At 39.3% G+C, this 26860-nt stretch overlaps 2 protein-coding genes across 2 annotated transcripts; one reads left to right on the top strand and one right to left on the bottom strand.

Annotated features, from left to right (window-relative positions):
• Positions 1–465: 465 nt before the first annotated feature.
• LOC126825507 (kinesin-like protein KIFC1) lies at positions 466–10241 on the bottom strand. Its single transcript, XM_056101980.1, has 10 exons — positions 10108–10241; positions 9375–9494; positions 7420–7603; positions 6899–7030; positions 5770–6013; positions 4508–4718; positions 3545–3712; positions 2207–2353; positions 891–1004; positions 466–498 (listed from the first exon to the last, which is right to left on the bottom strand). The coding sequence occupies exons 1-10, from the start codon at positions 10117–10119 to the stop codon at positions 466–468; spliced, it is 1365 nt and encodes a 454-aa protein (XP_055957955.1). The 5' UTR covers positions 10120–10241.
• Positions 10242–11055: 814 nt separating this feature from the next.
• LOC126825509 (electron transfer flavoprotein-ubiquinone oxidoreductase, mitochondrial) lies at positions 11056–13857 on the top strand. The gene has a single exon (XM_050555152.2). The coding sequence runs from the start codon at positions 11332–11334 to the stop codon at positions 13165–13167; it is 1836 nt and encodes a 611-aa protein (XP_050411109.1). The 5' UTR covers positions 11056–11331; the 3' UTR covers positions 13168–13857.
• Positions 13858–26860: the final 13003 nt, after the last annotated feature.

Below are 26860 nucleotides of genomic sequence, written 5' to 3'. Positions count from 1 at the left end.
ATGACTAGGCAACTAGAGAGAGAGTTTAACGTCCACTCGACACAAACTAAATCATTTAGGGACTAACACATGGTTCAATTTTATTTCAATAATTGCCTTGCGCGTAGTGGTCTTTAGCAGTGGGAGGAAACCGGAGTACCCGGAGAAAACCCACGCGGTTGGACAGGCAACCTTACTCCTTGTCATGGCAACTAGATACAAACAGGAGTGGGACATTCAAATCCACTCTCTTGACGACCACATGCAGATACACCTGAGTTTAACACAAACAACCTACCTGCCATCCTTTCTCCTGTAATTGTGATCCTGTTGCAAAGATCTGTTGAACAGCTCGTGGTATCATACCCATAGATTTCTCTTCTTCTAAACCTCCTCCCTCCATTGTGTACGTTTTACCTGATCCTGTTTGCCCATACGCAAATATACACACATTATAACCATCCAGAGCACTCTGAAATATAGATATCAATTGAACACAATATAACCATCCAGAGCACTCTGAATTATAGATATCAATTAAACATGCTACAACCTTCCGGTACTCTGAATTATAGTTATCAAATTTTATATCAATAATAAGCTTTAGAAGAGAGAGGAAACCAGCCAACTCTGAGAAAATCGACAAGGCTAGGCAAGCAACTGAACTCTTGGTACCATACCTTATGATCTAAAACGCATGTGTAAGGCTGCTCGCTCCCCCACCACCCCTCTCCAATCCTTAGAGCCCTGAAGGCTGGAAATAATTAATTTCCAAAAACGGAAATCCTATGCTAGTTTATCACATTAATAAAATCCACAGTTGTCAAGCAAATCCCAGTGCTGTCAATAACAAACAAGTAATGAACTATACAAAATCCAACACAACAGAAACATGATTTTATTTAATTTACCTGAACAAGTTGAGAAATTTCTTCAAAAACACTGGCCTGAGTTGATGTTGGATCAAAAACTTTATCGAAGTTAAATTCATATTTACTCGCCCCTCTTGTAGAATTTAAAGTACTCTAAAATTGAAACAGTTTAAAATTCTGTTAAAATAAAAGATGAGAACCACGATTGGTCCATACGAATGACGCTGGCGCATTCAAAAGCAGGTCCCAGATTAGAACCCGATATTGATTGCGAAAATTGCCACGCGTCATGGGACTAACTCCTTACTTGCGCGTAGGTTTTTTTCAGAAGACCCAGAGAAAACCCATGAGGCTGGACAGGCGACCCTACTCCATGTCACACACAACCGGGGAATAGAAACCACGCCGCGTGACTAAATGACAGACTTTATGATCTCCTCCTTGTGACATGAAAATAAAAAAAAACTTGACTCAAATACTGATACCATGATCTAACGTGCAAGCTACAGATCACTCAGCATCCAAATCCCCCATCCCACAACATCGATCTTGTGGGGATCACCTGGCTAAGTGGGTAAGACGCTGGCTTGCTAGCCTGGAGGTCGGGTGTTCAATCCCTGCATTGGCGTGGTTCCCCCTTGTCAGTGATGCAGGACGGAGGGCCCGACAAGGACAGCTGTCTAGTCCTTTGGATGAGATGAAAAACCTAGGTTCCGTGTATACATTGGAATGCACATAAAAGATCCCTTGGCAGTTGGAATTCGATATAAGAGTAGGCGAGAGTGCCGCTGCCCAGGCAAAATTTCCTTCATAGCACACTGTATGGCGTATGCCCGTCTTAATTAGCCCAGTATAGGAGCAGAACAGTAGGACTTTAAACTCCATTTAATTTCATTTCACTCTATCGATCTGATTAAAATACAGATCTATATTTCGTTTCATTTTTTTTATTCTTTCGATGGCCTCTACCACATAAAGATCTGACCAGTTGTAGCGGGAGGTCGCGTCAAGAGGTTGTAGAAGTGGCTTTTGATCCTATGGCGCCAGACATTGGTTTACCCATAGTTCCATGCACGCCAAGAACTCACAGTAACAGACTATTTTATTGGTTAATCCCTCACGTCAACCTTAAAACCAGTAATATAACAACTCCTCCAGATCCTAGTGTAGTAAAGACAAGTAAAACAAAATTTTGAACTATAAAAAGCGAAACGATCTGTGCTTCAATCAGATCACCACTCCATCACACCTCACTGATCTAGTACATGTATTTTTAAAACTGAAAAATAACAGAGTTTAATTAAGGTTAATCTGAGAGTCGTAGAGTTTCTAAGAATTGGCAGAATTATACATACTTCATTGAGATTTGCATCCCCTATTTTATCCATTTCCAGGATTTTACCGTCCGTGTCAGGGAAGTTCATGTGGGTGATGATCCCATCATTACCGATAGTTTCTTTACCTAACAATGGACGAACTCGACAGAATACACGGATATTACCCTGTAATATAAAAACAATTGTTATCTATATATTTCTATCTCTCATCTCGTTAATCTCGTATAATTATCAGTTTGATCTGCTAAATCCAAATAATTTCTAATTGTTATCAATACATTACAGTCTTTCATCTTGTTAATCCTTTGTAATTGTTTATCCATATTATTACTTCTCTCATCTTGTTAATTCTTAATTTCATGATTAATCTGCTGTATGGTTTCCAATTATTAACTATATATTGCACCACATTTTTGTTAAATATCATTATTTGCTTGATAACGATATCTGTATGTGTATCGAAACGTAACATGTTAATAATTTCAGAAGTAGTATATCCAAATAAGTGTTTTTTATTTGTGAAATCGACTTCTGTATGATTATAAGGATTAAGAGTGAGTGAGAGAGAAATGGGGTTTAACGTCCACCCGACACAAACTAGGTCATTTCGGGACTAACATATGGTTTAATATTATTTCAATAATTCGCTTGCGCATAGGGGTCTTTAGCAGTGGGGGGAAACCGGAGGACCCAAAGAAAACCCACGAGGTTGGACAGGCAACCCTACTCCTTGTCACGTACAACCGGGGATTCGAAACCACGTCAGTTGACTCAATGACAGGCCTTATGATACAGCACGCTTGTGCTAACCATTCGGCCATCCAACACCCCTAAGGAATAAGACTAGAGAAGCCTAGTTAAAACATCGATCAGTATAAGCAGTAATTGTATTCCATAGAATTGTGACCTGTATGTGATACCATACATGGGGGATACTCAATTGAACATTCCAGAATTAAATTCTCTCTTATATTCTAAAAATAGTATCAATTGCAGGAAAGGAGAATTTCGGAGTGCAACGCATGTGTCGACTGCTTAAAAAAATATTTCAACCAATCATGACAGATGAAACATATTTGTTACTTAAAATACCTCATGATTCTACTCACACCACCCCAGCTATTGGGACTGACACAACTCTGACAGGGCAGAATTCTGTATCACTTGATTGCAATTCTGTCAATTCTGGACGTTCCGGACTGACAATCAAGCACCCCTCATCGTTTCAGAGACAGGGACAGTAACTCTCACACATTTTAAAGCTACCTGTAGCCACACAGCCTTTTGAGGACCAGAACAAGAACAGATTTTTTTTGATATGATCTAAATTGGATATAAACATTCGCACAGCCTCACCTTCAGTTCTTGTATGGTGTTGTGTAACTGTCGTCTGGTCGTCTCCTGTTCAATCAGTTTTAATTCCTGTTCTTTGATCTTCTCCTCGTGTTGTCGAACTAGATCCTTCAACTCTACGATTGTTTCATCTCGTATCTTTATCGTACTATTAGCATCCGTCAAATTTATCTGAACAAACCATTCAAAAATATTATAATTGTCTAAAATATGTATAAATAAAAATAAGCACCATAGCTAGAGAGGGAGAGAGGAATGGGGTTTAACGTCCACTTAACACAACCTAGGTCATTTCGGGACTAGCATATGTTTCTATTTTATTTCAATAATTCACTTGCGCGTAGGGATCTTTAAGAGTGGGAGGAAACGGGAGAACCCAGAGAAAACCAAAGAGGTTGGACAGGCGACCCTACTCCTTGTCACCTACATCTGGGAATTCGAAACCTTGCCAGTTGACTTAATGACAGACCTTATGATGCAACGCTCACACACTAACCATTCGGCCATCCAACCTCCAATGTCACATCAAAAATCAAAGTCCATTTATTGATGTACAATAGCCAAAGGAACAAGCAAATACAACCATGCAAGTACAACCTACCGTCATAGTGGGGGGGTTGGATGGCTGAATGGTTAACATGCGCGCACTGTATCATAAAGTCTGTCATTGAGTCGACTGGCGTGGTTTCGAATCCCCGGTTGTACGTGGCAAGGAGTAGGGTCGCCTGTCCAACCTCGTGGGTTTTCTCCGGGTCCTCCGGTTTCCTCCCACTGCTAAAGACCCCTACGCGCAAGCGAATTATGTAAATAAAATTAAACCATATATTAGTCCCGAAATGACCTAGTTTGTGTCGAGTGGACGTTAAACCCCATTTCTCTCTCTCTCTCCCGTCATAGCATTTAATTAAGGTAAGCCAGTTTTAAACTTTAAAGATAGTTTGAATGATAAATAATATTTCAACCTACCCTCATGCCCTCTAATTCTGCTGCTGATTTAGCTTGAGTGGACGTTAATTCAGCGATGGATGATTTTAAACCTGTTATCTCAGCCTGGTTAGCAGACAATTCACCTGATAGAGTCTCTTTCTGTCGTTCTAGCGTAGATTTAGAGAAAGTTAAATCCTCTATTTCTCGTTGGAATCGACGTTTTGTGCTGTCTAGACTGTCCTCGGCTTCTCTATAATCAATAACATAGAAGTAAACTGTCATAAACAACTACATGAAATAAAAAGGGGTTTAACATCCGACTGGGCTAATGAAGACGGAAATATGCCATACAAGTGCTATGATCAAAATTTTGCCCGGGCAGCGGCACTGTGGCCTACTCTTATATCGAATTCCAACTGTCAATGGAACTTTTATGTGCACACCAATGTGTACATGGGACCTCAGTTTTCCATCCCATCCGAATGACTAGACAGGTGTCCTTGTCAAACCCTCCGTCCTGCATCACTGACAAGGTGAAACCACGCCGGAAAATCCCTATGAAATTTCTCGGCATATGCAGGGATCGAAAACCTGACCTTCAGGCTAGCGACTTAGCGTCTTATCCACTTAGCCACCGTAGCTCACCTGATAGAATGAATGTGGGTGATATTAGAAAAGAGATGTTTTAAAAGTAGCATTTTGTCAAATGTAAATAACACAATGACTACAAGACATCTATTTTATCTGGTCTTTATTCTGCGGAATGTACGATTTTGGGGATTAACATTAACTTAAAAAAATCTAACAGCTTTATTTTAAAGATTTGCGGAAGGCACGGTAACTAGGAGGGTAAGATGCTGATTCGCTATCCTGGAGGTCGCGGCTTCGCTCCCGGTGTTGGCTGAGAAAGTTCTTTGGGATTTTCCGGCATGGTTGCCATTTGTAAATGATGCTGGACGGAGGGTCTGACAAGGACAGCTGTCTTATCGTTCGGTTGGGACGGCTGGAATTCGATATAAGAGTAGGCTGAAGTGCCATTGTCCGGGCAAAATTTCTCTAATAGCACACTGTATGGAGAATGCTGGATTTGCCCAACCGGAGCTGAACAGTAATACTTAAACCCAAGTGATTCTGCATCACTGACAAGGAGAAACCACGCTGGAAATTCCTGATGAACTTTCTCAGCCAATGCAGGGGTCGAACACCCGACCTCAAGGTTAGTTAGCCAAAGTCTTACCCACTGAGCCACCCAGGCAAATAAAAAATATTAGTCTCTTTCACAATAAGTAAGCTACAAGTACCTTATTTGGCGACGAAGGTTTGAAATTTCTGCAGTGTTATCTTGAGTCTGCAGTTCCTTTTCCCGTACAGTTCCCGTCAATTGTTGGTTATGTGATTCGAGAGAGAAAATACGTTTGTTGTAACTTTCTAACTGGCTCTGTAGTTCTGCGCTCATATTTTCTCGTGATAGAACCAACGCTTCCATATCCTGTAGTCGACCTTTTAAATCCCATCCTGGTCTTTTTGATCCGCCACTAAGTCTAGCTGTGAAAATAAACTTGACTGTTATATTATACAATTATTTCAATAAATATCAAGTTATCCATAAAGATATATTACGTAAGATTTAGATAAAGAGCTGACCATATTCTTGCTATAATATTTCAAAAATGGATAATGTAAAATGAAAATTTCTTTCAACTAAACTTCATTCTGAGCCAAGTTATCACTGTTTGTAGTTTTGAAAAAATGTGTGCATAGTGGTAACCAGGGCACTGGTATATTCGAGACTTAGCCTCGTTTACCGATTATTACCGGTAAATTTTTTAATGGCGTACCGTTCTTATCTAGTAAAAATCGAGAGTATCTGATGCCCTCAAGAGTTGATTATGGTCTTGTTTTGTTAATAAATGTCTAATACATGTAAATAGTTTATAACATTTCAGTCCTAAAGAAAGACCTACAATAGGCAGATTTAGCTCTTGCATAATGTATGTTTAATTCACATATTAATGTATTAAATTGGTTATTTTTAAGAATAAATGGAAGTGGGGGGGGGGGGGGAGAGAGAAAGAGAGAAATGGGGTTTAACGTCCACTCGACACAAACTAGGTCATTTCGGGACTAACATATGGTTCAATATTATTTCAATAATTCGCCAGTGCGTAGTGGTCTTTATCAGTGGGAGGAAACCAGAGGACCCGGAGCAAACCCACAAGGTTAGACAGACGATCCTACTCCTTGTAACGCAAGTTGACTCAATGCGCACGCACTAACCATTCTACAATCCAAGCCATTAGGAAACCGAGGATCACAAGAGGAATATAATATGAGTCTCTGACACCCACTGATCTAAGGGAGATAAACCTAGGATCGTAAGAGGAATATTAATCTGATTCTCTGACAACCACTGATCTAATGAAGACAAACCTGGTGCTGGTGCTGCTGCTGATTGTGGCTTGCTTTTACTGATCCCAGATGAGACAGGTTTCTTGACTACACTACCAACTGCTGGTGGTCGTGTGTTGGTCAATGGTCTCGTCGAACGATTTAAAGTTGAAACTGAAAATATTATTATTGAAATGTCATTAGAATCAAAGGGGATTTAGGTAAGATTAGATAAAGAACTGACAGTTCTCGCTATAATAGTTAAAAATAGATAATGAAAACAGAATATGCTGAAAAGTTCAATCAAATCGAATCACTATGAAGCGAGATATTAGCGATTCAATTTCAGGCTAGCCTTGATCGTCACGTTGGTCCGATAATAAACAAAGTCTTGATTATCCACTTTTACGTTAAATCATCCATCACAAAATGTATTCCAATCCACTAAATATCAAATACATATGTGAGTTTTGATGAATACATTTGATTCATACAATTTTAGTTTTACTCGATATTAGACTCAACAAATTCTGGTTTTTGTGTAAATAAAAAAAGAAACGTACCACTTTTATTATTTGGTTTAGTTGAAGCTAATGGTCGTCGTGTGGTATTTGACGTTGATCTCAAATTTGCTGATGATTTGGCCGATGTCTTAGCTAAAGACTTGGTTGTATTCGTCTTTGGAAGTGTCAATGCTGGTGCTGGTTTTTCTAGACATCTTTTTTTACCAGAATTGATTTCTACAGCCTGAAGAAATAAACAACAGAATGACAAACGATAACCCTGCTTTAAACATACAATAACAGAACTCTTTATTGCACGGCATAGGCCCCTAAAAAACAGTGAATTATCAAAAGTTCTAATTTTAATTATAACCCTGGAGTGGCAATTCAGCACAATAAAGGGAAATGAAATAGGGTTTAAGGTCCTACTTTTCTGCTCCGAATGGGCTAATAAAGGAAATTTTGCTCGGACTACGGCATTACCGTCAAGGGTTCTTTTATTTGCACGCTAATGTGTACACAGGACCTGTTTTTTGTCCTATGCGAACAACTAGACACTATTCCGGGTCAGGACCTCAGTTCAGCACCAGTGACAAGGGGAACTTTCTCAGCCAACAGTGAGAATGAACCAGAGACATCCGTGTTACCATAATGAGCGAGCACAATAAAAAACACAACTCAATTTATATTGAAAACAATCACTGGTTTGTAAGCTACATATATAGCACAACATTTTGACAAGTATTCTATTATCACCATCAAGCACAATAACAATAAATAGAACATTGGTCAAAATGTTGTGCCATGGGTGTAGACCCAGTGATTGCTTTTCATATAAATTGTGTTATGTTTCTAAAGGAGCTAAATTGCTAATATTTGGGACCTAGAAATTGTCACAAATGGCTCGCAGCACATAATAATGTAACATGAAAGTAAATAAACTGCTTTACATTCTAATCTTAATACTGATGCTAGCCAGAGTGTTGTTAGAGCATTAGTAACATCGCACATGGACTATGCAAATTCTCTTCTATTAGGAGCACCAGAAACAGCTCTAAATAGACTACAAATAGCGCAAAACAATGTTGCCCGTCTTATAACTAAAACACGAAAATTTGATCATATATCAGCTAAGTTACAGAAACTCCATTGGCTTCCAGTTTGAGCAAGGGTTCAATTCAAAGTTCTTGTGATTGTGTTTAAATCAATTTATTCTGACACCGCACCCAGTTATTTAAAAGAACTCTTTGATTTCTATACTCCCCGGCGATCCAACCTTCGTTCTTCAAGTGATCGTAGCATATTGAGGATCCCCAAATATACATGTAATAAGCGTTCTGGTGAATATGCTTTCTCCATCAGAGCAGCTAAAATGTGGAATGATCTTCCAAAAACTCTTCGAGAGTCCTCTTTCATCCAGAGCTTTAAGACTAACTTAAAAACATACTTTTTTCAAAAATGTTTTTGAACTGTTCTGTTGTGAATGCGCTTAGAAACACTCATGTGTAATGAAGCGCTATATAAATTGAACAATAATAATCTTTTCTGTTTTTACTGTGATTTCTAATCAGTTATGTTCGGCGAAATAAGCTAGAAATCTCAATCGAATGGCAATCTCTAGTGTCTGGTTATTACAATCTACACCAATAGTATTTATTGCACATGCTCTCCAGATAAGAATATGTCGTCACAGTTTGACATGACAAGTGGAATATGTCTAGCCTCATTCTTCGGGTCCCTTGTTACAATGGTAAAATGTTTATTTTGTCTTAAATATTGGATATCAGAAGCCCATCTTTTCACGGTAAGATCACAACATCAATGTTAATTCAAACTGACAAATAATTTGTGTTTTCAATGTCAAATAATTTGTGTTTTCAATGTCGAAGACTTTGGATGATATTGAGTTAGAGACTTAGCTATTTTAATTATAATTATATTTGGATAGTATATGGATGGCTAGGCCTACTTAATTCAACAAGGCATACATATTTAATAATATTTTAAATGTGAACCTCTTCTATTTCTGGACTTCTGGCTCTTTTAGTTGTTGAAGATGGTGGTTTTAATCGACTTCCAGGCATTGGTAATTTAGAGAGTCCACCAATCCGATTAGATGTTGCCAAGGGCTTTCTCTGAAAAATAAAACATGATTTCAACTTTGAAGTTTAACAAAAAGATCTAGAGAATTAGTCTTGGGTATCCATCAGACACTTTACGAGTGGTGACACCACCACATTATGATTTTGCAGAACAACATGAACATGTAGTCTAAGCCATTCTGACCAGGATGCCATCTGACATCACATCAACCTGGTGAAATCTTGTCACAAAGCATTAGCCCCAGTCCCCACCCATCGCTTTCAAGATAAAGATTTGCCTACATATACACCCATATAATTAGCATCAATGTATGGACGACTCCATAGATCATTTACTAATTTAGGCCTAGGGACAGTGAGTGACGTTTGATCACTTGATTGAAAGATCATACTTCACATGCGACGCGTATCAAATGATTACAAAACTTGATCAAAGAAGTCCTTAGATCCATCCACTACTGTGGCTGGAGGCAAGACCTAAAACATCAGTAGTGGAACCATTACTATGGAGAGAACTGCAATAAAAAACTGTTAGGCCTATGTCAATACCAAAATCCACGGAAGTGAATGAATCAGTGTTTCGTTTATGAACAAATTAAATATTTTATACTTCTATTTGCGGCGCTTCGCTTTATCAATTACTTACATCGTCCTCCATTGAGTTCCGCAGTTGTTTAGTATATTTCTGCTGTTTAATTTATTGTCAATGTTAAAGTAAAATCTGATAAAAATCAACAAATAATTAGCAGAATTTGTCAACTATCCGTTCGAATTTACGCTCTAAAATCCAAACATCATTGTGTAAGTTGTCCTGATTGGTCAATCTATTTTCAAACCCTGAAAGACGGCATCTGATTGGAAGATGCTGTATTAGTCGCTTCGTACAATGTATTGAAATATTGTGAGACAATTCGTCACTAAAATCAGAGGCGAGCAATATTGACAAAATCTACCGTCGTCCGCCTAGAACCATATTTATGCTATATGATTATTGAACACCTAAATATACACACTATAGTTATCGTTATTGTGAATGCCAAATTGCAACTTCCAAAAGACGCTTAATGATCATAATGATGTTGAAGATTTGAAACCAAATAAAATCATTATTATTCTCGGCTAACACTGGGATCGAACACGGGACCTCAACGGTACAAATAATCGCTTGTTTATCAAACCAAGAAGCTTCTTGGATGAAATTAATAGAAAAGAAAAACGATTGGTGGGTTAGTTGTATTTTACGTCCGCTTCCACCGAGGTGATATCGCAGACAAGAAAACGATTGGATGAGAGAAGTGGTTATATATGATTCGTTTCAAGTCATAGATTTTAATTCTTCTTCGTCCTGGGCTGATTTATCTTAAATTCTCGGGCCATACTTTTAAATTGTTCAGGATCATTTAACAGCTATTTGGGTTGTAGCTAAATTTTGGTGTTGGTATCAGCGGTTTTCGGCGGTAAAAATACTCATCCCAAACGATTCAACGAAATCCAATTAAAGAGTAAAAAAGGAAATGGGAACGAATAGGCCACAGCGTTGGTTATGAAGTGACGAATCATCGCGTTACAAAACCATGGGTCGCATTTAGAGTTACTTCCCCTGCATTCAGGTGTCAAGCAACAAAGTCAGTGGAGTTAGTGGAGGATTTATGGAACTAAGTAGTTGAGGTCAAGTTTGGGCAGTTTAGATAATTCTGTTTTGTCGAATCAATGTATGGATCTATGAATTGATGTGTTCGGATCCAAGGACCATTAAAATTAGACCTGACTTCATTCACGATACGTGAGGACAGAATTTAATTCTTCGAGTCCAGGGTCCATCTTTCAATATTTACCTTTTGGCGTTACATCACCGAGATTTTACACAACCATGGCGACTTTAAGTCGAAGGGCAAAATGTTATTTACATTTAGCACGAACTGTTTTTCCTCAAAGATGTTTAATGAGTACATCCCAATCTTATCCCAAGATAACAACACATTACACACGATTTCCCAGAGAATCTGACGAAAGATGGAAGGATGTGAACTTTGAAAGATTTGCAGATGAGGCGGATGTTGTTATTGTTGGTGGAGGTCCCGCCGGATTATCCGCAGCATGTCGACTGAAACAGTTAGCGAATGAACAAGGCAAAGAGTTACGCGTGTGTTTAGTAGAAAAGGCAGCCGAATTAGGCGGACACACTTTATCAGGGGCTTGTCTTGAACCTCACGCCTTGCAAGAACTTTTTCCAGATTGGCAAGAAAGGGGGGCTCCATTAAAAACCCCAGTTTCTGCAGATAAATTTTCGTATTTAACTGAAAAGGGGAGATTTAATATTCCAGTTTTACCCGGGATGCCTATCAATAATCATGGAAACTACATTGTGAGGTTAGGGAATGTCGTCCGTTGGTTGGGAGAACAAGCCGAGGAACTTGGAGTAGAAATATATCCAGGATACGCAGCAAGTGAAGTGTTGTATCACGACGACGGCAGCGTGAAAGGAATCGCGACAAATGACGTAGGGATATCCAAAGATGGGGCTCCTAAAGATACGTTTGAAAGGGGAATGGAACTTCATGCCAAGATTACGATGTTCGGAGAGGGATGTCACGGTCATTTAGCGAAGCAACTTTACAAATCTTTTGATCTACGAAAAGACTGTGAACCGCAAACATATGGAATCGGATTAAAAGAATTGTGGGAGATTGAACCAGAAAAACATCAACCTGGACGAGTCGAGCATACAGTTGGATGGCCGCTAAATAGAGATACATACGGAGGAACTTTCCTGTATCATTTAGACGAAGGGGCACCTTTAGTAGTGGTTGGCATGGTGATCGGTTTAGACTATAAAAATCCCTACTTGAGTCCCTTCCGGGAATTTCAGAGATTCAAACATCATCCATCAGTTGAACCAGTATTTCGCGGTGGTAAAAGGATAGGATATGGAGCAAGGGCATTAAACGAAGGTGGATTTCAGAGTTTACCCAAATTGACATTTCCAGGAGGATGTTTAATTGGATGTAGTCCTGGTTTTATGAACGTACCGAAGATTAAAGGTACCCATAATGCCATGAAAAGTGGAATGGTTGCGGCCGAGTCGGCGTTTGAAACTTTATTTAATGAAGATTTGATTTCTAATTCCCCAACGAAAGGTTTAGATCCAGAATGTTATGAAACTAGAATTCGAGAAAGTTGGGTGTGGAATGAATTAAAATCAGTGAGAAACGTTCGACCATCGTTTAATACTGGTTTAGGATTATTTGGAGGAATTCTCTACACCGGTTTGTTTTACGTGTTAGGGCGTGGATTTGAACCGTGGACCCTTTCCCACGGAGGTACAGACAATTCGAAGTTGAAACCTGCGACAGAGTGTAAAGTTATAGAATATCCGAAACCAGATGGCGAAGTTAGTTTTGATATTTTAACATCTGTAGCTTTAACTGGTACAAATCACGACCACGATCAACCCGCGCATCTCACCTTAATGGACGACAAGGTCCCTGTTGACGTGAATTTACAACTTTACGATGGGCCGGAGCAGAGATTTTGCCCAGCTGGGGTATATGAATATGTTGAAACGGAAGATGGCAGTGGAAAGAGACTACAGATTAATGCTCAGAACTGCATTCATTGTAAAACATGTGATATCAAAGACGTTACTCAAAATATAAACTGGGTTTGTCCACAGGGTGGGGAGGGGCCAGCTTATAATGGCATGTAAATAGACCTAATTAGTAAATAAACCCTAGAGAGTGTGTAACTGTGAAATTGACATATTTGAATTATGACATCACATGTATCAAAACATGGAATACCTCGGGGAATAAAATGTGTGAATGGTGGCTATTTAATGTTTTCTACAGATTTATGCTTTGTTAAACCGGCTGATTGTCTTTGTCATTTTTGGAACAATACACATGTATCAAATTATGCTTATTTCACACTTAAAGCAGCATTATTAAAGATTAGATAAAGAGCTGACAGTTCTCGCTATAATAGTTAAAAACTAGATACTGAAAACAAAATAATATGCTGAAAATTTCCATCAAATTGCTTCACTCTGAACCGAGATGTTAGCGACTCAATTTTAGGGTAGCCTCGATCGTCATTACTACCCGTTGTAACGATAATCCATTTTTACAGTTAAGTCTGAATAAATGAATACTCGTTTTTCTAAACCCAGGGATTCTGTTGTGTATAAAAGTCACTTAAAATGCAAGTACATTGTACATCTACATGTACATCTACATGTACATGTACATTCACCAAGATCTCCAATTAGTTTATTTATGTTTCAGAAGGATTGGTGGATATTTTGTTGTTTTGGAATTATATTATTAAATTTGAACACATTGTATTAATAGATCAATATATATTTGTTTATTTACATTAAATATTATCGATGCATTTATCCTTTTTAAGTTTTAATTAATAATTGTTAAATGTTCATGACAAAGATGGTACAACTCGCGTATTCCAATTTAATAAGGATTCATAAATGGAGTTGTCCCCCTTACATCAATTAAAGTAATATTGACCCGCGCATTATCTTTCTATTTAGTTGAATCGTTTGGAGAAGTAACAAACACAACATAATAATGAAACAAAACATCAGAAGTGTTTTATAAATTCGCTACAGATTGACAATTTTATTTCACAAATAAGAAATGGACGAATGCTGTTTAACACGTAGACAACTATTTGATTGAATAGTTGAGTGAAAGGGTCAAAGTCCATTTTACCTGATCTCAAAGTCCACGTGTGATTGATGTTTTTGGGCTATAAAAAACTGAACTGCACGTACTCGTAAATACTATTAAAAAGTGTATAACTTCTATAGTCATTATGTATTTTGACTTCATTTCGTAAACAGTTTGATGGATTTCAACTCAGTTTGGTAGGCAGACCTGTTCTGATTAGAACATTCTTATCTGAATTTTTTCAGATAAAGTTACAAGGCCGTAGAGCGACGAGACAGGGGTACCATAGGGACCGTACAATGTAAAAACATTGATATTTTCATAAAATTTCGTCATTTCTTAAAATGGAAAAATATAAAATATCACTATTTCTCATAAGTTGAGACGAAAACTTTTTCAAAATATAAAATTAACCATAGATCGCTACTCCCAATAATAAATTTCTATACTAGTAAATCCGGATGTGAATAAGGAAATCATCCCAGCTTGCTGCTCTCTTTCATTTTCTATTTGAAATGAAATGAAATGAAATGAAATGGGGGTTCAACGTCCTACTGTTTTGCTCCTAAACTGGGCTAATGAAGACGGGCATACGCCATACAGTGTGCTATGAGGGAAATTTTGCCCGGGCAACGGCGCTATGGCCTACTCTTATATCGAATTCCAACTGCCAAGGGATCTTGTACGTGCAACGCCAATGTGTACACGGGTCCTTGGTTTTTCGTCCCATCCGAACGGGCATCCGCCATACAGTGTGCTATGAGGGAAATTTTGCCCGGGCAACGGCGCTACGGCCTACTCTTATATCGAATTCCAACTGCCAAGGGATCTTTTACGTGCACTCCAATTTGTACACGGGACCTCGGTTTTTCGTCCCATCCGAATGACTAGACAGCTGTCCTTGTCAGGCCCTCTGTCCTGCATCACTGACAAGGGGAAACCACACCGGAAAATTAGGGATGCAGGGATCGAACACCCGACCTCCAGGCTAGCGAGCCAGCGTCTTACCCACTTAGCCACGTGATCTCCATTTTCTAATTGACAGTGTTCAGTCAATGTTATGTGGGTATATGGCCATAGGAGAAGATGACTGCGACCATTAATACCACCAGTGCTACTGGTGAAACGTTCTTATCCCCATAACACTGGTTGGACACTACTTCATGGACCAGAGATAAGTTATTTACAGCTATATAAAACAAATCATAATATTTGATATTGATAAAAACATAAAAAGTCATGAATTGTGATAAAAACATGACAAAAAAAAAACATGTGACAGAAATCTGTGTACGGTCCCTGGTACCATGAAGGACAGATTCAGATGTTTTCGATATTTTTCTTACTTTCCAATGTACTTTCCATCAAATATGTCACAAAATGAAATGAAATGAAAATGGGGTTTAACATCCTACTGTTCTGCTCCTAACCTGGGCTAATGAAGACGGGCATACGCCATACAGTGTGCTATGAGGGAAATTTTGCCCGGGCAGCACCGCTATGGCCTACTCTTATATCGAATTCCAACTGCCAAGGGATCTTGTACGTGCAACGCCAATGTGTACACGGGTCCTTGGTTTTTCGTCCCATCCGAAAGACTAGACAGCTGTCCTTGTCAGCCCCTCCATCCTGCATCACTGACTAGGGGGAAACCACGCCAGAAAATCTGAATGAACTTTCTCGGCCAATGCAGGAATCGAACACCCGACCTCCAGGCTAGCGGGTGTTCGATCACTGCATTGGCCGAGAAACAACACCTTTATTGGACATAACTACCCTATACTTTCGTTGGGATGCATCTTTAAACATTCATTTCATAATATTACATATTAACCCTGGGAGGCTAGTATATAAAGGCCTAATGTCGTTCAGGGTGTCGGTGTCCAAAGGGTTAAGCAACCGAAATAAAGTTGAAGGATGCAGCCAAGAATACGGGATGTGGTACATTTTGTCCGGACAGTTCGAATTCTAACAGACAAAGCTTATTTCATGCAGGGGCGCCGGAACTCGGGTACCAGGGTATACAAATGGTACCCTGCCCTTTTCTGGGGTATACATGTATACCCATGCCCTTTTTACTAGTCTATAACTTTGTGAATAATCAGGCTTTTGTCTCTTTCATTATCATGTATTTTAAAGGGTTCTATGTTGGAATTTGGAATGCTAGAGGCGCTCTAAACAGCGTTCTCGGAATTGACAAATTTCAAAATTTTCTAGAGGCCGGGGGGAGATAACACCCTCCCCTGACCCCGCCCCCTATCTTTTGGTACCCTGGCCCTCGCGCCGTTCCGGCGCCCCTTATTTCATGTACACACCAAGGTATTTGTCCCATCCTAACATAGTACAGTCGGTTTTTTATATATAGTTCAAAATTTCGTTTTACTTGTCTTTACTACCCTAGGATCTGGACGAGCTGTTATATAACACGCGTTTTGGTTGATATGAGGGGTTAGTCAATGAAACGGTCTGTTGCAGCGAGTTCTTGGCGAGCGATGCACGGAACTGTGGGTTATCCTACTAGAAACACCAAATGTCTGACGTCATAAGGACAAAAGCCCCTCGTATGACACCTGACGCGACCTTCCACTACAACTGGTCAGATCTTCATGTAGTGCAGGCCATCGAAAGTATAAAAAAAAACGAAACGATATATAGATCTTTATTTAAATAAAATTAAACAAAATGTTGGTGTAGTTATAATTAGACCTATCTTAAAAATGTAAACGAATCGAAAAGAGTACATTAAGCACGATCAAGGTTTCTATAAGAGGTTTTCACACAGAATTAACCAGTTTTAATCACTAATATATGAACACTTGACTCGACTGTTCTCGCTGTATTTGTAAGCAATTAAATTATATTATGCATGTATAGGCACTTGAAGACAAAGTGTATCACCCGCCATATTGTTTTGAGCACACGCACTTCCAGGGATTAAAATAAAACTTTTTGAGAGAGAGAGAGAGAGAGAGGGAGGGAGGGAGGGAGAAAATGGAGTTAAATAAACGTTAAATTATCCATCTCAAAATGTATTCAAATCCAGTAAATATTGCAGGCTAACAATGGCATCGAGAGTTGATTATGGTCTGGATAAGTTAATTAATATCTAATTAATAATTTAGATAACATTTCAGGCCTAAAGAAAGACCTGCAATAGGCAAATACAGATCTATATTTCGTTTCGTTCTTTTATACATGTACTTTCGAGAGAGAGAGAGAGAGAGAGAGAGAGAAATGGGGTTTAACGTCTACTCGACACAAACTAGGCCATTTCGGTATATAAGGTTCAATTTTATTTCAACAATTCGCTTGCGCGTAGGGGTCTTTGGCAGAGGGGGGAAACCGGAGAACCCGGATAAAACCCAAGAAGACGGACAGATGACCCTATTCCTTGTCACGTACAACCGGGAAATTGAAACACCGTCAGTTGACTCAATGACAGACCTTATGAAACAGCGCTCACGCGCTAACCATTCGGCCATCCAACCCCCTAAAACTTCTTAACCATAGATTATACTACAATTATAGTATATAGCGAAGTGGCAGTAAGACTTTTTATTTTAATCCTCCATGTGCCTGTTTATGCATGTTAAACTATAGCTCCTACGCCGCAAGATATCTGTAACTGAGAATATCGACGAATGTTATTTATGTGTTAAGCCGACAAACGGTAATAAGTCCAGAGGATACGGTGAGTTTTCATATAAGAATATAAATTATTCGTGTGGATTGATATGTTACAATATTTATTATATTCATTAACAACCACACCTTCTCTGTATAATACAACACAATAAGAATGCGGAAACTATGACTATTCTTGGCAATTTTAACAATCGATGCGATGCTGATCCAAGTTCATATTCAACCATATTGCTATTTCACCGACATTATGTGTAGGATAAAGCACGAGACGGAGGTTATACCGGGGAAGAAAGACTGAAGAAAATAACCTGAGGTTATTTTTTCTGAAGTCTTTCTTCCCCGGCATAACCGAAGTCTAGGATTTTATCTTGTTTATAAAACCGTCTATGTTTACAGGTACTTAAAATGAGAATATCCCAGACTTCCAGTAAGAAAATCCTGTTTATGAAAAAAAAATACCCTGGAAGAATAACCCAAAATTCCCCTGTCTATATTCAAAGCCGCCACTGACTTTCGGACCGCAAGTTATTCCGGGCAGAGAATGCACACCAAAGATCAAAGAGATTTAACGTTATAGGTTTATTAAGTCATTTGAAGTTAGCTATTAGATTAAAGGTTTTCTTTTGGGGATTCCGGACCACGTTTAACTGTTTCGTGATCCCCAAGATGAGGGATAAGGATTTCAAATTCAGCACAGTATATCATTTTTGCTAATATTGCCAGCCCACATTGTCAAATGAGAGCCCACTAGCCCCGCAATGGCCCGCATAGCAAGGTAGCTGGGTTGAGTGCTAAATTCGTACAAGTCTTCCCCAGGAAACTCGGAGGGGGGGGGAGGATGGTTAGTGCATGCGCGTTGTATCATAAAATCTGTCATTGAGTCAACTGGCGTGGTTTCGATTCCCTGGTTGTACGTGACAAGGAGTAGGGTTGCCTGCCCAACTTCGTAGCTTTTCTCAGGATTTTCCGGTTTCCTCCTTCTGCTAAAGACCACTACGCACAAGCGAATTAATGAAATATAATTGGACCATATGTTAGTCCCGAAATAACCTAGTTTGTGTCCAGTGGACGTTAAACCCATTTCTCTCTCTCTCGCCCCCCCCCCCCCCCCCGACACTGCCGTTGGAATACGTCAGTAAATTCTGAGCATCCCCTATACAATAATAACAAGCAAAGTTATAACCTGGAATGATCGGATTGTAAAAACGAATAGTAGGTGACATTTTTACTCTGAACTAATTCGGGGAGGGGCGTATCTCCGGGTAGAAGAAATCGCCAATTTCTCTGGCACTCTTTTATTGCAAAACTTCGAGCATGTTATAATCCTTTAGTGGCATTTAGCAATTGGAAACATAACAACACTGACACAGTTATACGGGACAACAATCAATGGTTTATCATACACAAGCACAACGTTTCAATAAGTATTCTCTTATCGTTATCAAGCACAATGACATTTAGTAAACTTGAGGGTTTATATATATGTACAATGTGAAACCATTCTTATTACTAATTAATGCTAATTAATTCCGAAACCTCATCTTCTATATCGCATTACGATCTTGCTGTGATGAGTTCGGATGGGTATGATATGACATGATACAGGTAACAGTCGATAATCTACCAATAGTCATTCATGTTCCTGCGAGTATTACAACATCTTGACGTTGCTAGATTATTTCACAATTCCCGAACTTACAGCTACGTTATCTATGGATACGCGAGAGAGGGAGAGAAATGGGGTTTAACATCCACTCGACACAAACTAGGTCATTTCGGGACCAACACACTGTTTAATTTTATTTACATAATTCGCTTGCGCGTAGGGGTCTTTAGCAGTGGGAGGAAACCGGAGGACCTGGAGAAAACCCACGAGGTTGGACAGGCGACCCTACTCCTTGCCACGTACAACCGGGGATTCGAAACCACGCCAGTCGACTCAATGACAGACTTTATGATACAGCGCATGGATACGTGAACAGTAGCGTCCAATCACTTGTTGTGACATAGCGACCTCCACGGAAACTTGACATTGAACAAACTTTGAACTCTGCAACTCGATTATCACAGGTAGACATTTTAGCTTGGAAGCGCGAGACTTGGTATTCGCGGCGATCGAAATTAGTGCTGAAATATGTAGGATATTACGTGAAGGCTTTGATAAGATGATAGTCAACGGGATCGTATAGCCGGTGTCTGCGATTCTCCTGTGAACGCCAAAAAATAGTGATAATGCGACTTGATGATCGGGCTTCGTTTATTCCCCGCGTTATTTTTATTCTGTTGTAAAAATTATAACTACCAGACAATTCACAACAAAACAAAGAAATGTTATGTTCTGATAATACGAGAAGGCGTATATTTTAAATGCCACGTTTTAAAGACATGTCTTCTATTCACATATTCGCTAATATGTGTTAATAATTCTACGTTGATGAAATAATTATTATTTACAGTTTTCCGACCCAAATTAGATTCTTATATTGATATCAAGTTTGTTCCATTCTTCTGTTGATGAGGGTCCGAAAGAGTTCGAAAATATTGTTGCTCTACATTGGTATTCTGAAACATTGTCATTGTTTCGAAGGTGATAATTTTTGGGTCGATATAATATTAAATCCTTTAGGTAAGCGGGTGTCAGGTCATTAATGATTTTATATATAGATGTCAATTTGTGTTGTTTGCGTCTTTCTTGAAGCGTAATAAACCCTGTTTCGTTATATAAGCCCCATATATATAATGTTCTAAGTGCAATTAATTGTAAGTTTTCTAGTTTATTAGTATGATCACCAGTGCGGCCATCCCAGATGACATCACAGTAATAAAAATGAGATAAAATCAAGGAAGTGTTCAGAGTGGGCAGGGATTTCCTATTAAGCCTATATATGAGTGACCTTAAAAAGTCAATTAGTTTTCTTGTTTTATTCATAATTGAATCTACGCGAGAGTGCCATTTGTAGTTTGACTGAAGGATTAAACCGAGATGTTTATGTTCGTTGACATATTTTATAGAAATTTGATTAAATCTAAGGGCTGGAAGAGAAGGATTTTTCTTGTTAGTTAGTGCCAGTGTTTCGGTTTTGAGGGAGTTAAAGGATACCAGCCATGTTTTAGCCCATCTATTTGATTTTTCTAGGTCATTATTAATGGTATCGGCAGTAGCAGCTGGATCATCGATTGTTAGATACAGGTTAGGGTCGTCAAACGAATGTCTGAATTTATCTATGATATCATTTATATAGATTAGAAATAGATGGGGACCGCGAACAGATCCATGTGGAACACCGGATGGAACTTGTCTACGCGTGAGTTAGGTCATTAGATTCACCGTGAAGAAAGCCGCTCTGAAGTTTAGTAATAATAGAAGTTATGTATTTTTCGAAGGTTTTGGCAAGAATACTTAAAAGAGATACGGGTCTATAGTTTCCAAAATCTGTCGGGTCGCCTTTTTTTTAAAGGATGGCAGTAATATTTGCGATTTCCAAATATCAGATACGATTTGACTTTTTGGGGATAGATTAAATATATTACATAAAGGTTTAGATATTTCTTCAGATAATAATTTTAATGGTTTCCGCTAATTTCGTCTGGGCCACTCGATTTTGATGAGTCAATTGTTAGAAGCATGCCCTTAACGTCCTGTGGATTGAGTTTGATGTGAACACAGTGCATTTTTATTGCGGTTTAATGTAGTGAGAAATGCATTTGTACTGTGACGATTGAGTTATGAAGTGGTCGTTCCAACAGTCAGCTTTATCGGTTGGGTGGGAGGTCGGATGTTCGAGAAGTTCATCCAGATTTTCCGGTGTGATTCCCTCTTATCAGTGATGGGACGAAAAACCACGCCAGTTGACTCAATGTCCGACCTTATGATACAACGCGCACGCGCTAACCATTCGGCCATCCAAGCCCCCGTAAAATGAAAAAAACATACAACATAAGTTCCAACGTTTTTAGTAAGTCTTCGTAGCTAATTGTTGGTAATGTATTTACATTTGGAATATCCTGACTTAAAATATTAAAATCCCTGGGAGCTGACTGACAGAAATGAAATGAAACGAAATGAAATGGGGCTTGACGTCCTACTGTTTTGCTCCGAACTGGGCTAATGAAGACGGGCATACGTCATACAGTGTGCTATGAGGGAAATTTTGTATGGACAGCGGTACTACGGTCTACTCTTATATCGAATTCCAACTGTCAAGGGATCTTTTACGTGCACGCCAATGTGTACTCGGTACCTCGATTTTTTGTTCCATCCGACCGACTAGACAGCTGTCCTTGTCAGGCCCTCCATCCTGCATCACTGACAAGGGAGAACCACGCGGGAAAATCTGGATGAACTTTCTCGGCCAATGCAGGGATCGAACACCCGACCTCCAGGCTAGCGACCCAGGTCTTACCCACCGTGATCCACAGATTAAAATCAGCAACACGTCATAATGTGTTCTATTTAAAACGATATCGAAGGCTGACCGGTAACTAAGCAAATGGATATTTTATTTCCAGAACTGAGTAAAACTCTCGCACCACCACCATCACCGTAATTAACACGTTGAATACGAAAGTCTTTAAAATATCCACCCCAAATAATTCCCATAAAAATAATGGCGTAAATATACTTTTTAAACTCGTTCGTTCCACGTCATTACATCACAACATTTAAAACGCTCCTCTCGCATTTCGTAAGCTTCTAAACCCAATGTTCCTATCCTGGCCGCAGTCCTTAAAACGCCATAAAACTGTTAACCAACCGATCATCCGGAAAATACGGCCAATAAAAATCCGTGTTATAAATGGTGTTTTACCGTGCGATCAACACAAGAAGTAGCTAATAAAATCACGCGTTACAAATCATCAAATGTTGTTTTAATCCACGACGCTGGCTTGCACATCCACGTTTAGTTAGAGAGTGCAAACTATAACAAATCAAGAAAGATGGTATTTTCAGAATTTCGCTGGGCCAGTTGATGACCGACATTGATTGATTAGAACTGGAAATACAATCCTATCTTTTAACTCGGTCGAATTTATAATTCCAACCACTCACACAGTCATATTGTATTACAAACGTTGGCAATCCGCGAGGAAGAGTTTAAAAAGAATATTTAGAGTAGGCTAGATCAATCTCTTAAGGCCAACTCAAGCTTTCGTCAAGGTCGCCGAGATGTAAATAAGTTAGGACACGTGACTGTTTGCGTGATTGGTAGTTAGGGTTAGGGTAAGCATTAGGACTAGGTCCAGGGTTCGGGTTGGGATTAGCGCTAGATAAATCTATTTGTTAAGGCCAGCTCAATGTTTGTCAAGGCCGCTGAGATGTAATTAGGGTTAGAACACGTGACTGTTTGCGTGATTGGTAGTTAGGGTTAGGGTAAGCATTAGGACTAGGTCCAGGGTTCGGGTTGGGATTAGCGCTAGCTAAATCTATTTGTTAAGGCCAGCTCAATGTTTGTCAAGGCCGCTGAGATGTAAATAAGGTTAGGGTAAGCATTAGGACTAGGTCTAGGGTTAGGGTTGGGATTAGCGCTAGCTAAATCTATTTGTTAAGGCCAGCTCAATTTTTGTCAAGGCCGCCGAGATGTAAATAAGGTTAGGACACGTGACTGTTGGCGAGATTGTAAGTTAGGGTAAGCGTTAGGAATAGGTCCGGGGTTAGGGTTGGGATGCTTACATCTATCGATCTTTGAATTGCCTTATTAAATAGTTCTAACCGCTAGAAAAGTATGACGCCAATCCCCATTTCATTTCATTTTAAAATAGATGACTGACGAATATTAAATTGTTTTAAATGTAAATCTAAATGCGATTTCATCACGTGTTGTGTGATTCTGTGCCCAAAGCACATCAGTCAACTTAAATTTTTAGAAAAAAGTTTAATATAAAGTTCTTAAGGAATGTGATTAAAGTTGGAGGAATACCACGATTGTCCTGTCCATGGGGAGCCCAGTTCATGATTATATGGGGAATAAGTCGAATTATATTAAGTTTTATCTAAGCTTAATTTCGTGATGTTATTTCTAATTTTATTAAACCTCCGAGTAATTTCAATAAAACGAACAGCAATTTACCATCAAGACAGAATAATCTCTGGATGTAATACAATGTACAACATTCATTAATCTCTTCTGGAATTCGGTAGGGGTTGGATGGCCGAATGGTTAGCACGTGTGCGCTGTATCATAAGGACTATCAGTGAGTCAACTGGCGTGGTTTCGATCCCCGGTTGTACGTGACAAGGAGTCGAGTTGCCTGTCCAACCTCGCGGGTTTTCTCCGGATCCTCCGGTTTCCCCCTTTTGCTAAAGACCCCTACGCGTAAGCGAATTATTGAAATAAAATTGAACCATATGTTAGTCTCGAAATGACCTACTTTGTGTCGAGTTAATGTTAAAACCCATTTCTCTCTCCCCCTTTTAACTGGAAGTCCGTTACAAATTGGGGGCTTGGGATGGCCTCGTGGTCTAGAGTGCTGCGCTTCGAGTTTTAGCTGGTCGGTCACCTCTGGCCTGTGGTCGTGGTTTCGATCCCTGGTGTGAGCGTATGTGGCTTAGAGATAGGGGCGCCTTCTCAACCTCGTGGGTTTACTCCGGGTACTCCGGTTTCTTCCCACAGGAAAGACCCCTGCGCGTGCGCTAAGATATTAAAAATAAAACAAAAGACAACTTGTCTGCGAAATCACCCTTGGTGGAAGTGGACGTTAAACACTAATAGCAACAAAAACCTTTGAAAATTGATAATTTATTAGGAATCCGGATGTTAGTCTCGAAATGACCCTTTTATGTAGAGTAACAACGAGACATTTATTCCATTAAAGATGCATTATGGGAAATTAGATAAAGAGTTGACAGTTCTCACTATAATAATAGTTAAAAAATAGATAATGCAAATAGAATATTCTGGAAATCTCAGTCAAATTGCTCCTCTCAGAACCGAGATATTAGCTTTTGAATTTTCAGTAATCATCGTTAACTTAGTGTTAAATTGTACGATAAACGTGATGACTTTGACTTTCCAATTGTTAACTTTCCATTTATTAGTAGCAACATTCCGATATCACCAGCTTATGGAGTGTTTGTGTCTCAGCTATTTCGTTACGCGAGAGCTTGTTCGTTTTATTCTGATTTGTTAAGTAGATCGAGGCATTTGTCATCTAATTTAAGCTTCAACTACAGGGATACTTGCAAACTAAACTTATTAAAACCTTTAAAAAGATTTATGGCCGTCATATTGACTTGATTGGTAAATATAACATGTCTCTCTCGACTATTATTCTAATATATTTAATTGACACGTATACTATCTCCCCGATAATGTCTGTCTACTACATCGTTAACACTGTTTATCACGTGCATTTTGCATACCGATAGTCCATTGGCCAATCATGCTATTTTACCGAGATTTCGCCTAATAGTTTGGATGCAGCTATGTGGTGTGGCGCCAGGCAGGGTAAGCCTACTCTTCCGGATACCTGCTACCACTGTTTGTCGTGTATTTTGTACACGGTGAACATTCCATGTGCTTATTACACTATTTTGTCTGATTACACTATTTTGCCTATACTGTTTTTTAGGACTTCGAATTTTGTCTAATGGTTTGGATTGTTCGTACTTGGTTTTATTTTATTTTTATTACTAAGGTCGGTAAGATAAAAAACGAAATTTAGATTATCCATTTTTATCTTTAATTATTTTTATAAAAAAAATTCTTCCAATCCGCTAAATATCGTAGGCTAGCGATGCCATCGAGAGTTGATTATGGCCTGGATAAGTTAATTATAGTCTAATTAATAATTTAGATAATATTTCAGGCCTAAAGAAAGGTCTGAAATAGGAAGATTTGGCGCTTGCATGTTCCGACCTGGGCTAATGTATGTTAATCATTGTGAAGGGTCACGGTGGCTAAGTGGGTAAGACGCTGGCTCTCCAGTCTGAAGGTCGGGTGTTCTATCCCTGCATTGGCCGACAGAGTTCATCCAGATTTTCCGGCTTGATTCCCCTTGACAGTGATGCAGGACGAAGGGCCTGACAAGTACAGCTGTCTAGTCATTCGGATGGGACGAAAAACCGAGATCCCGTGTACGCATTGGCGTGCACGTAAAAGATCCAGTGACAGTTGGAATTCGATATAAGAGTAGGCCGTAGTGCCGCTGGTCAGGAAAAATAGCACACTGTATGGCGCATGCCCGTCTTCATTAGCCCAGGTCGGAACAGAACAGTAGGACGTTAAACTCCATTTCATTTCATTTATTTAATCATTGTGAAGGAGGCACACACATGTTTGAACATACGAAACTACAGCTTGAAAACCAAATATAACTAGATGTTTATTTCTCCGCAGGTGGTGTGTCTTTTATGTTTAAAATAATTGTTTAGTGTGAGATTGATTAGAGTTAAGAATGGCGGTTGAGCTCCCTCTGGCTAATCTGAGTGAAGGTCTAGCCAATCTATCCTTCTTATGTCATCGGGAAAAAAAACTTAGTTGAAGACCAAAAGTACTTGGTTACAATATTCTAAAGTGTTTACTTCCAAATTGTTAAATTTTAAAATTTAAAACGAAACTTCTTTCACATAATTTGCGTGGCTATTTATCAAGAGAGAGAGAGAGAGAGAGAGAGAGAGAGAGAGAGAGAGAAATGGGGTTAAACGTCCACTCGACACAAACTAGGTCATTTCGGGACCCACGAGGTTGGACAGGCGACCCTACTCCTTGCCACGTACAACCGGGGACTCGAAACTACGCCAGTCGACTCAATGACAGACTTTATGATACAGCGCGCGCACGCTAACCATTCAGCCACCCCCCCCCCCCACCGGCTGTTTATCAAGAAAATCAAATTGATTTGACCATATGAAGATTACGACATCGTGCACCTGATTCCGAGTTTACTCATTTAAGCATCCTCGGTTACTCAGTGTACTCATTCCGTTCTACTCCACTATACCCTGGGTTAATCCATAGGGTTTCCACGATTTCAAATTATCTGCCCTGGCCTAGAATGTAGCTACAGTCTACGAACCAATCAGAAAACAGTTTACAAACAAATCGTTTCGCCTTCGTTTTTATAATGGTA

Source organism: Patella vulgata, chromosome 6, assembly GCF_932274485.2.
Source record: "Patella vulgata chromosome 6, xgPatVulg1.2, whole genome shotgun sequence".
Classification (NCBI taxonomy): Eukaryota; Metazoa; Mollusca; class Gastropoda; family Patellidae; genus Patella; species Patella vulgata.
This window is presented reverse-complemented; position numbering and strand designations above follow the sequence as displayed.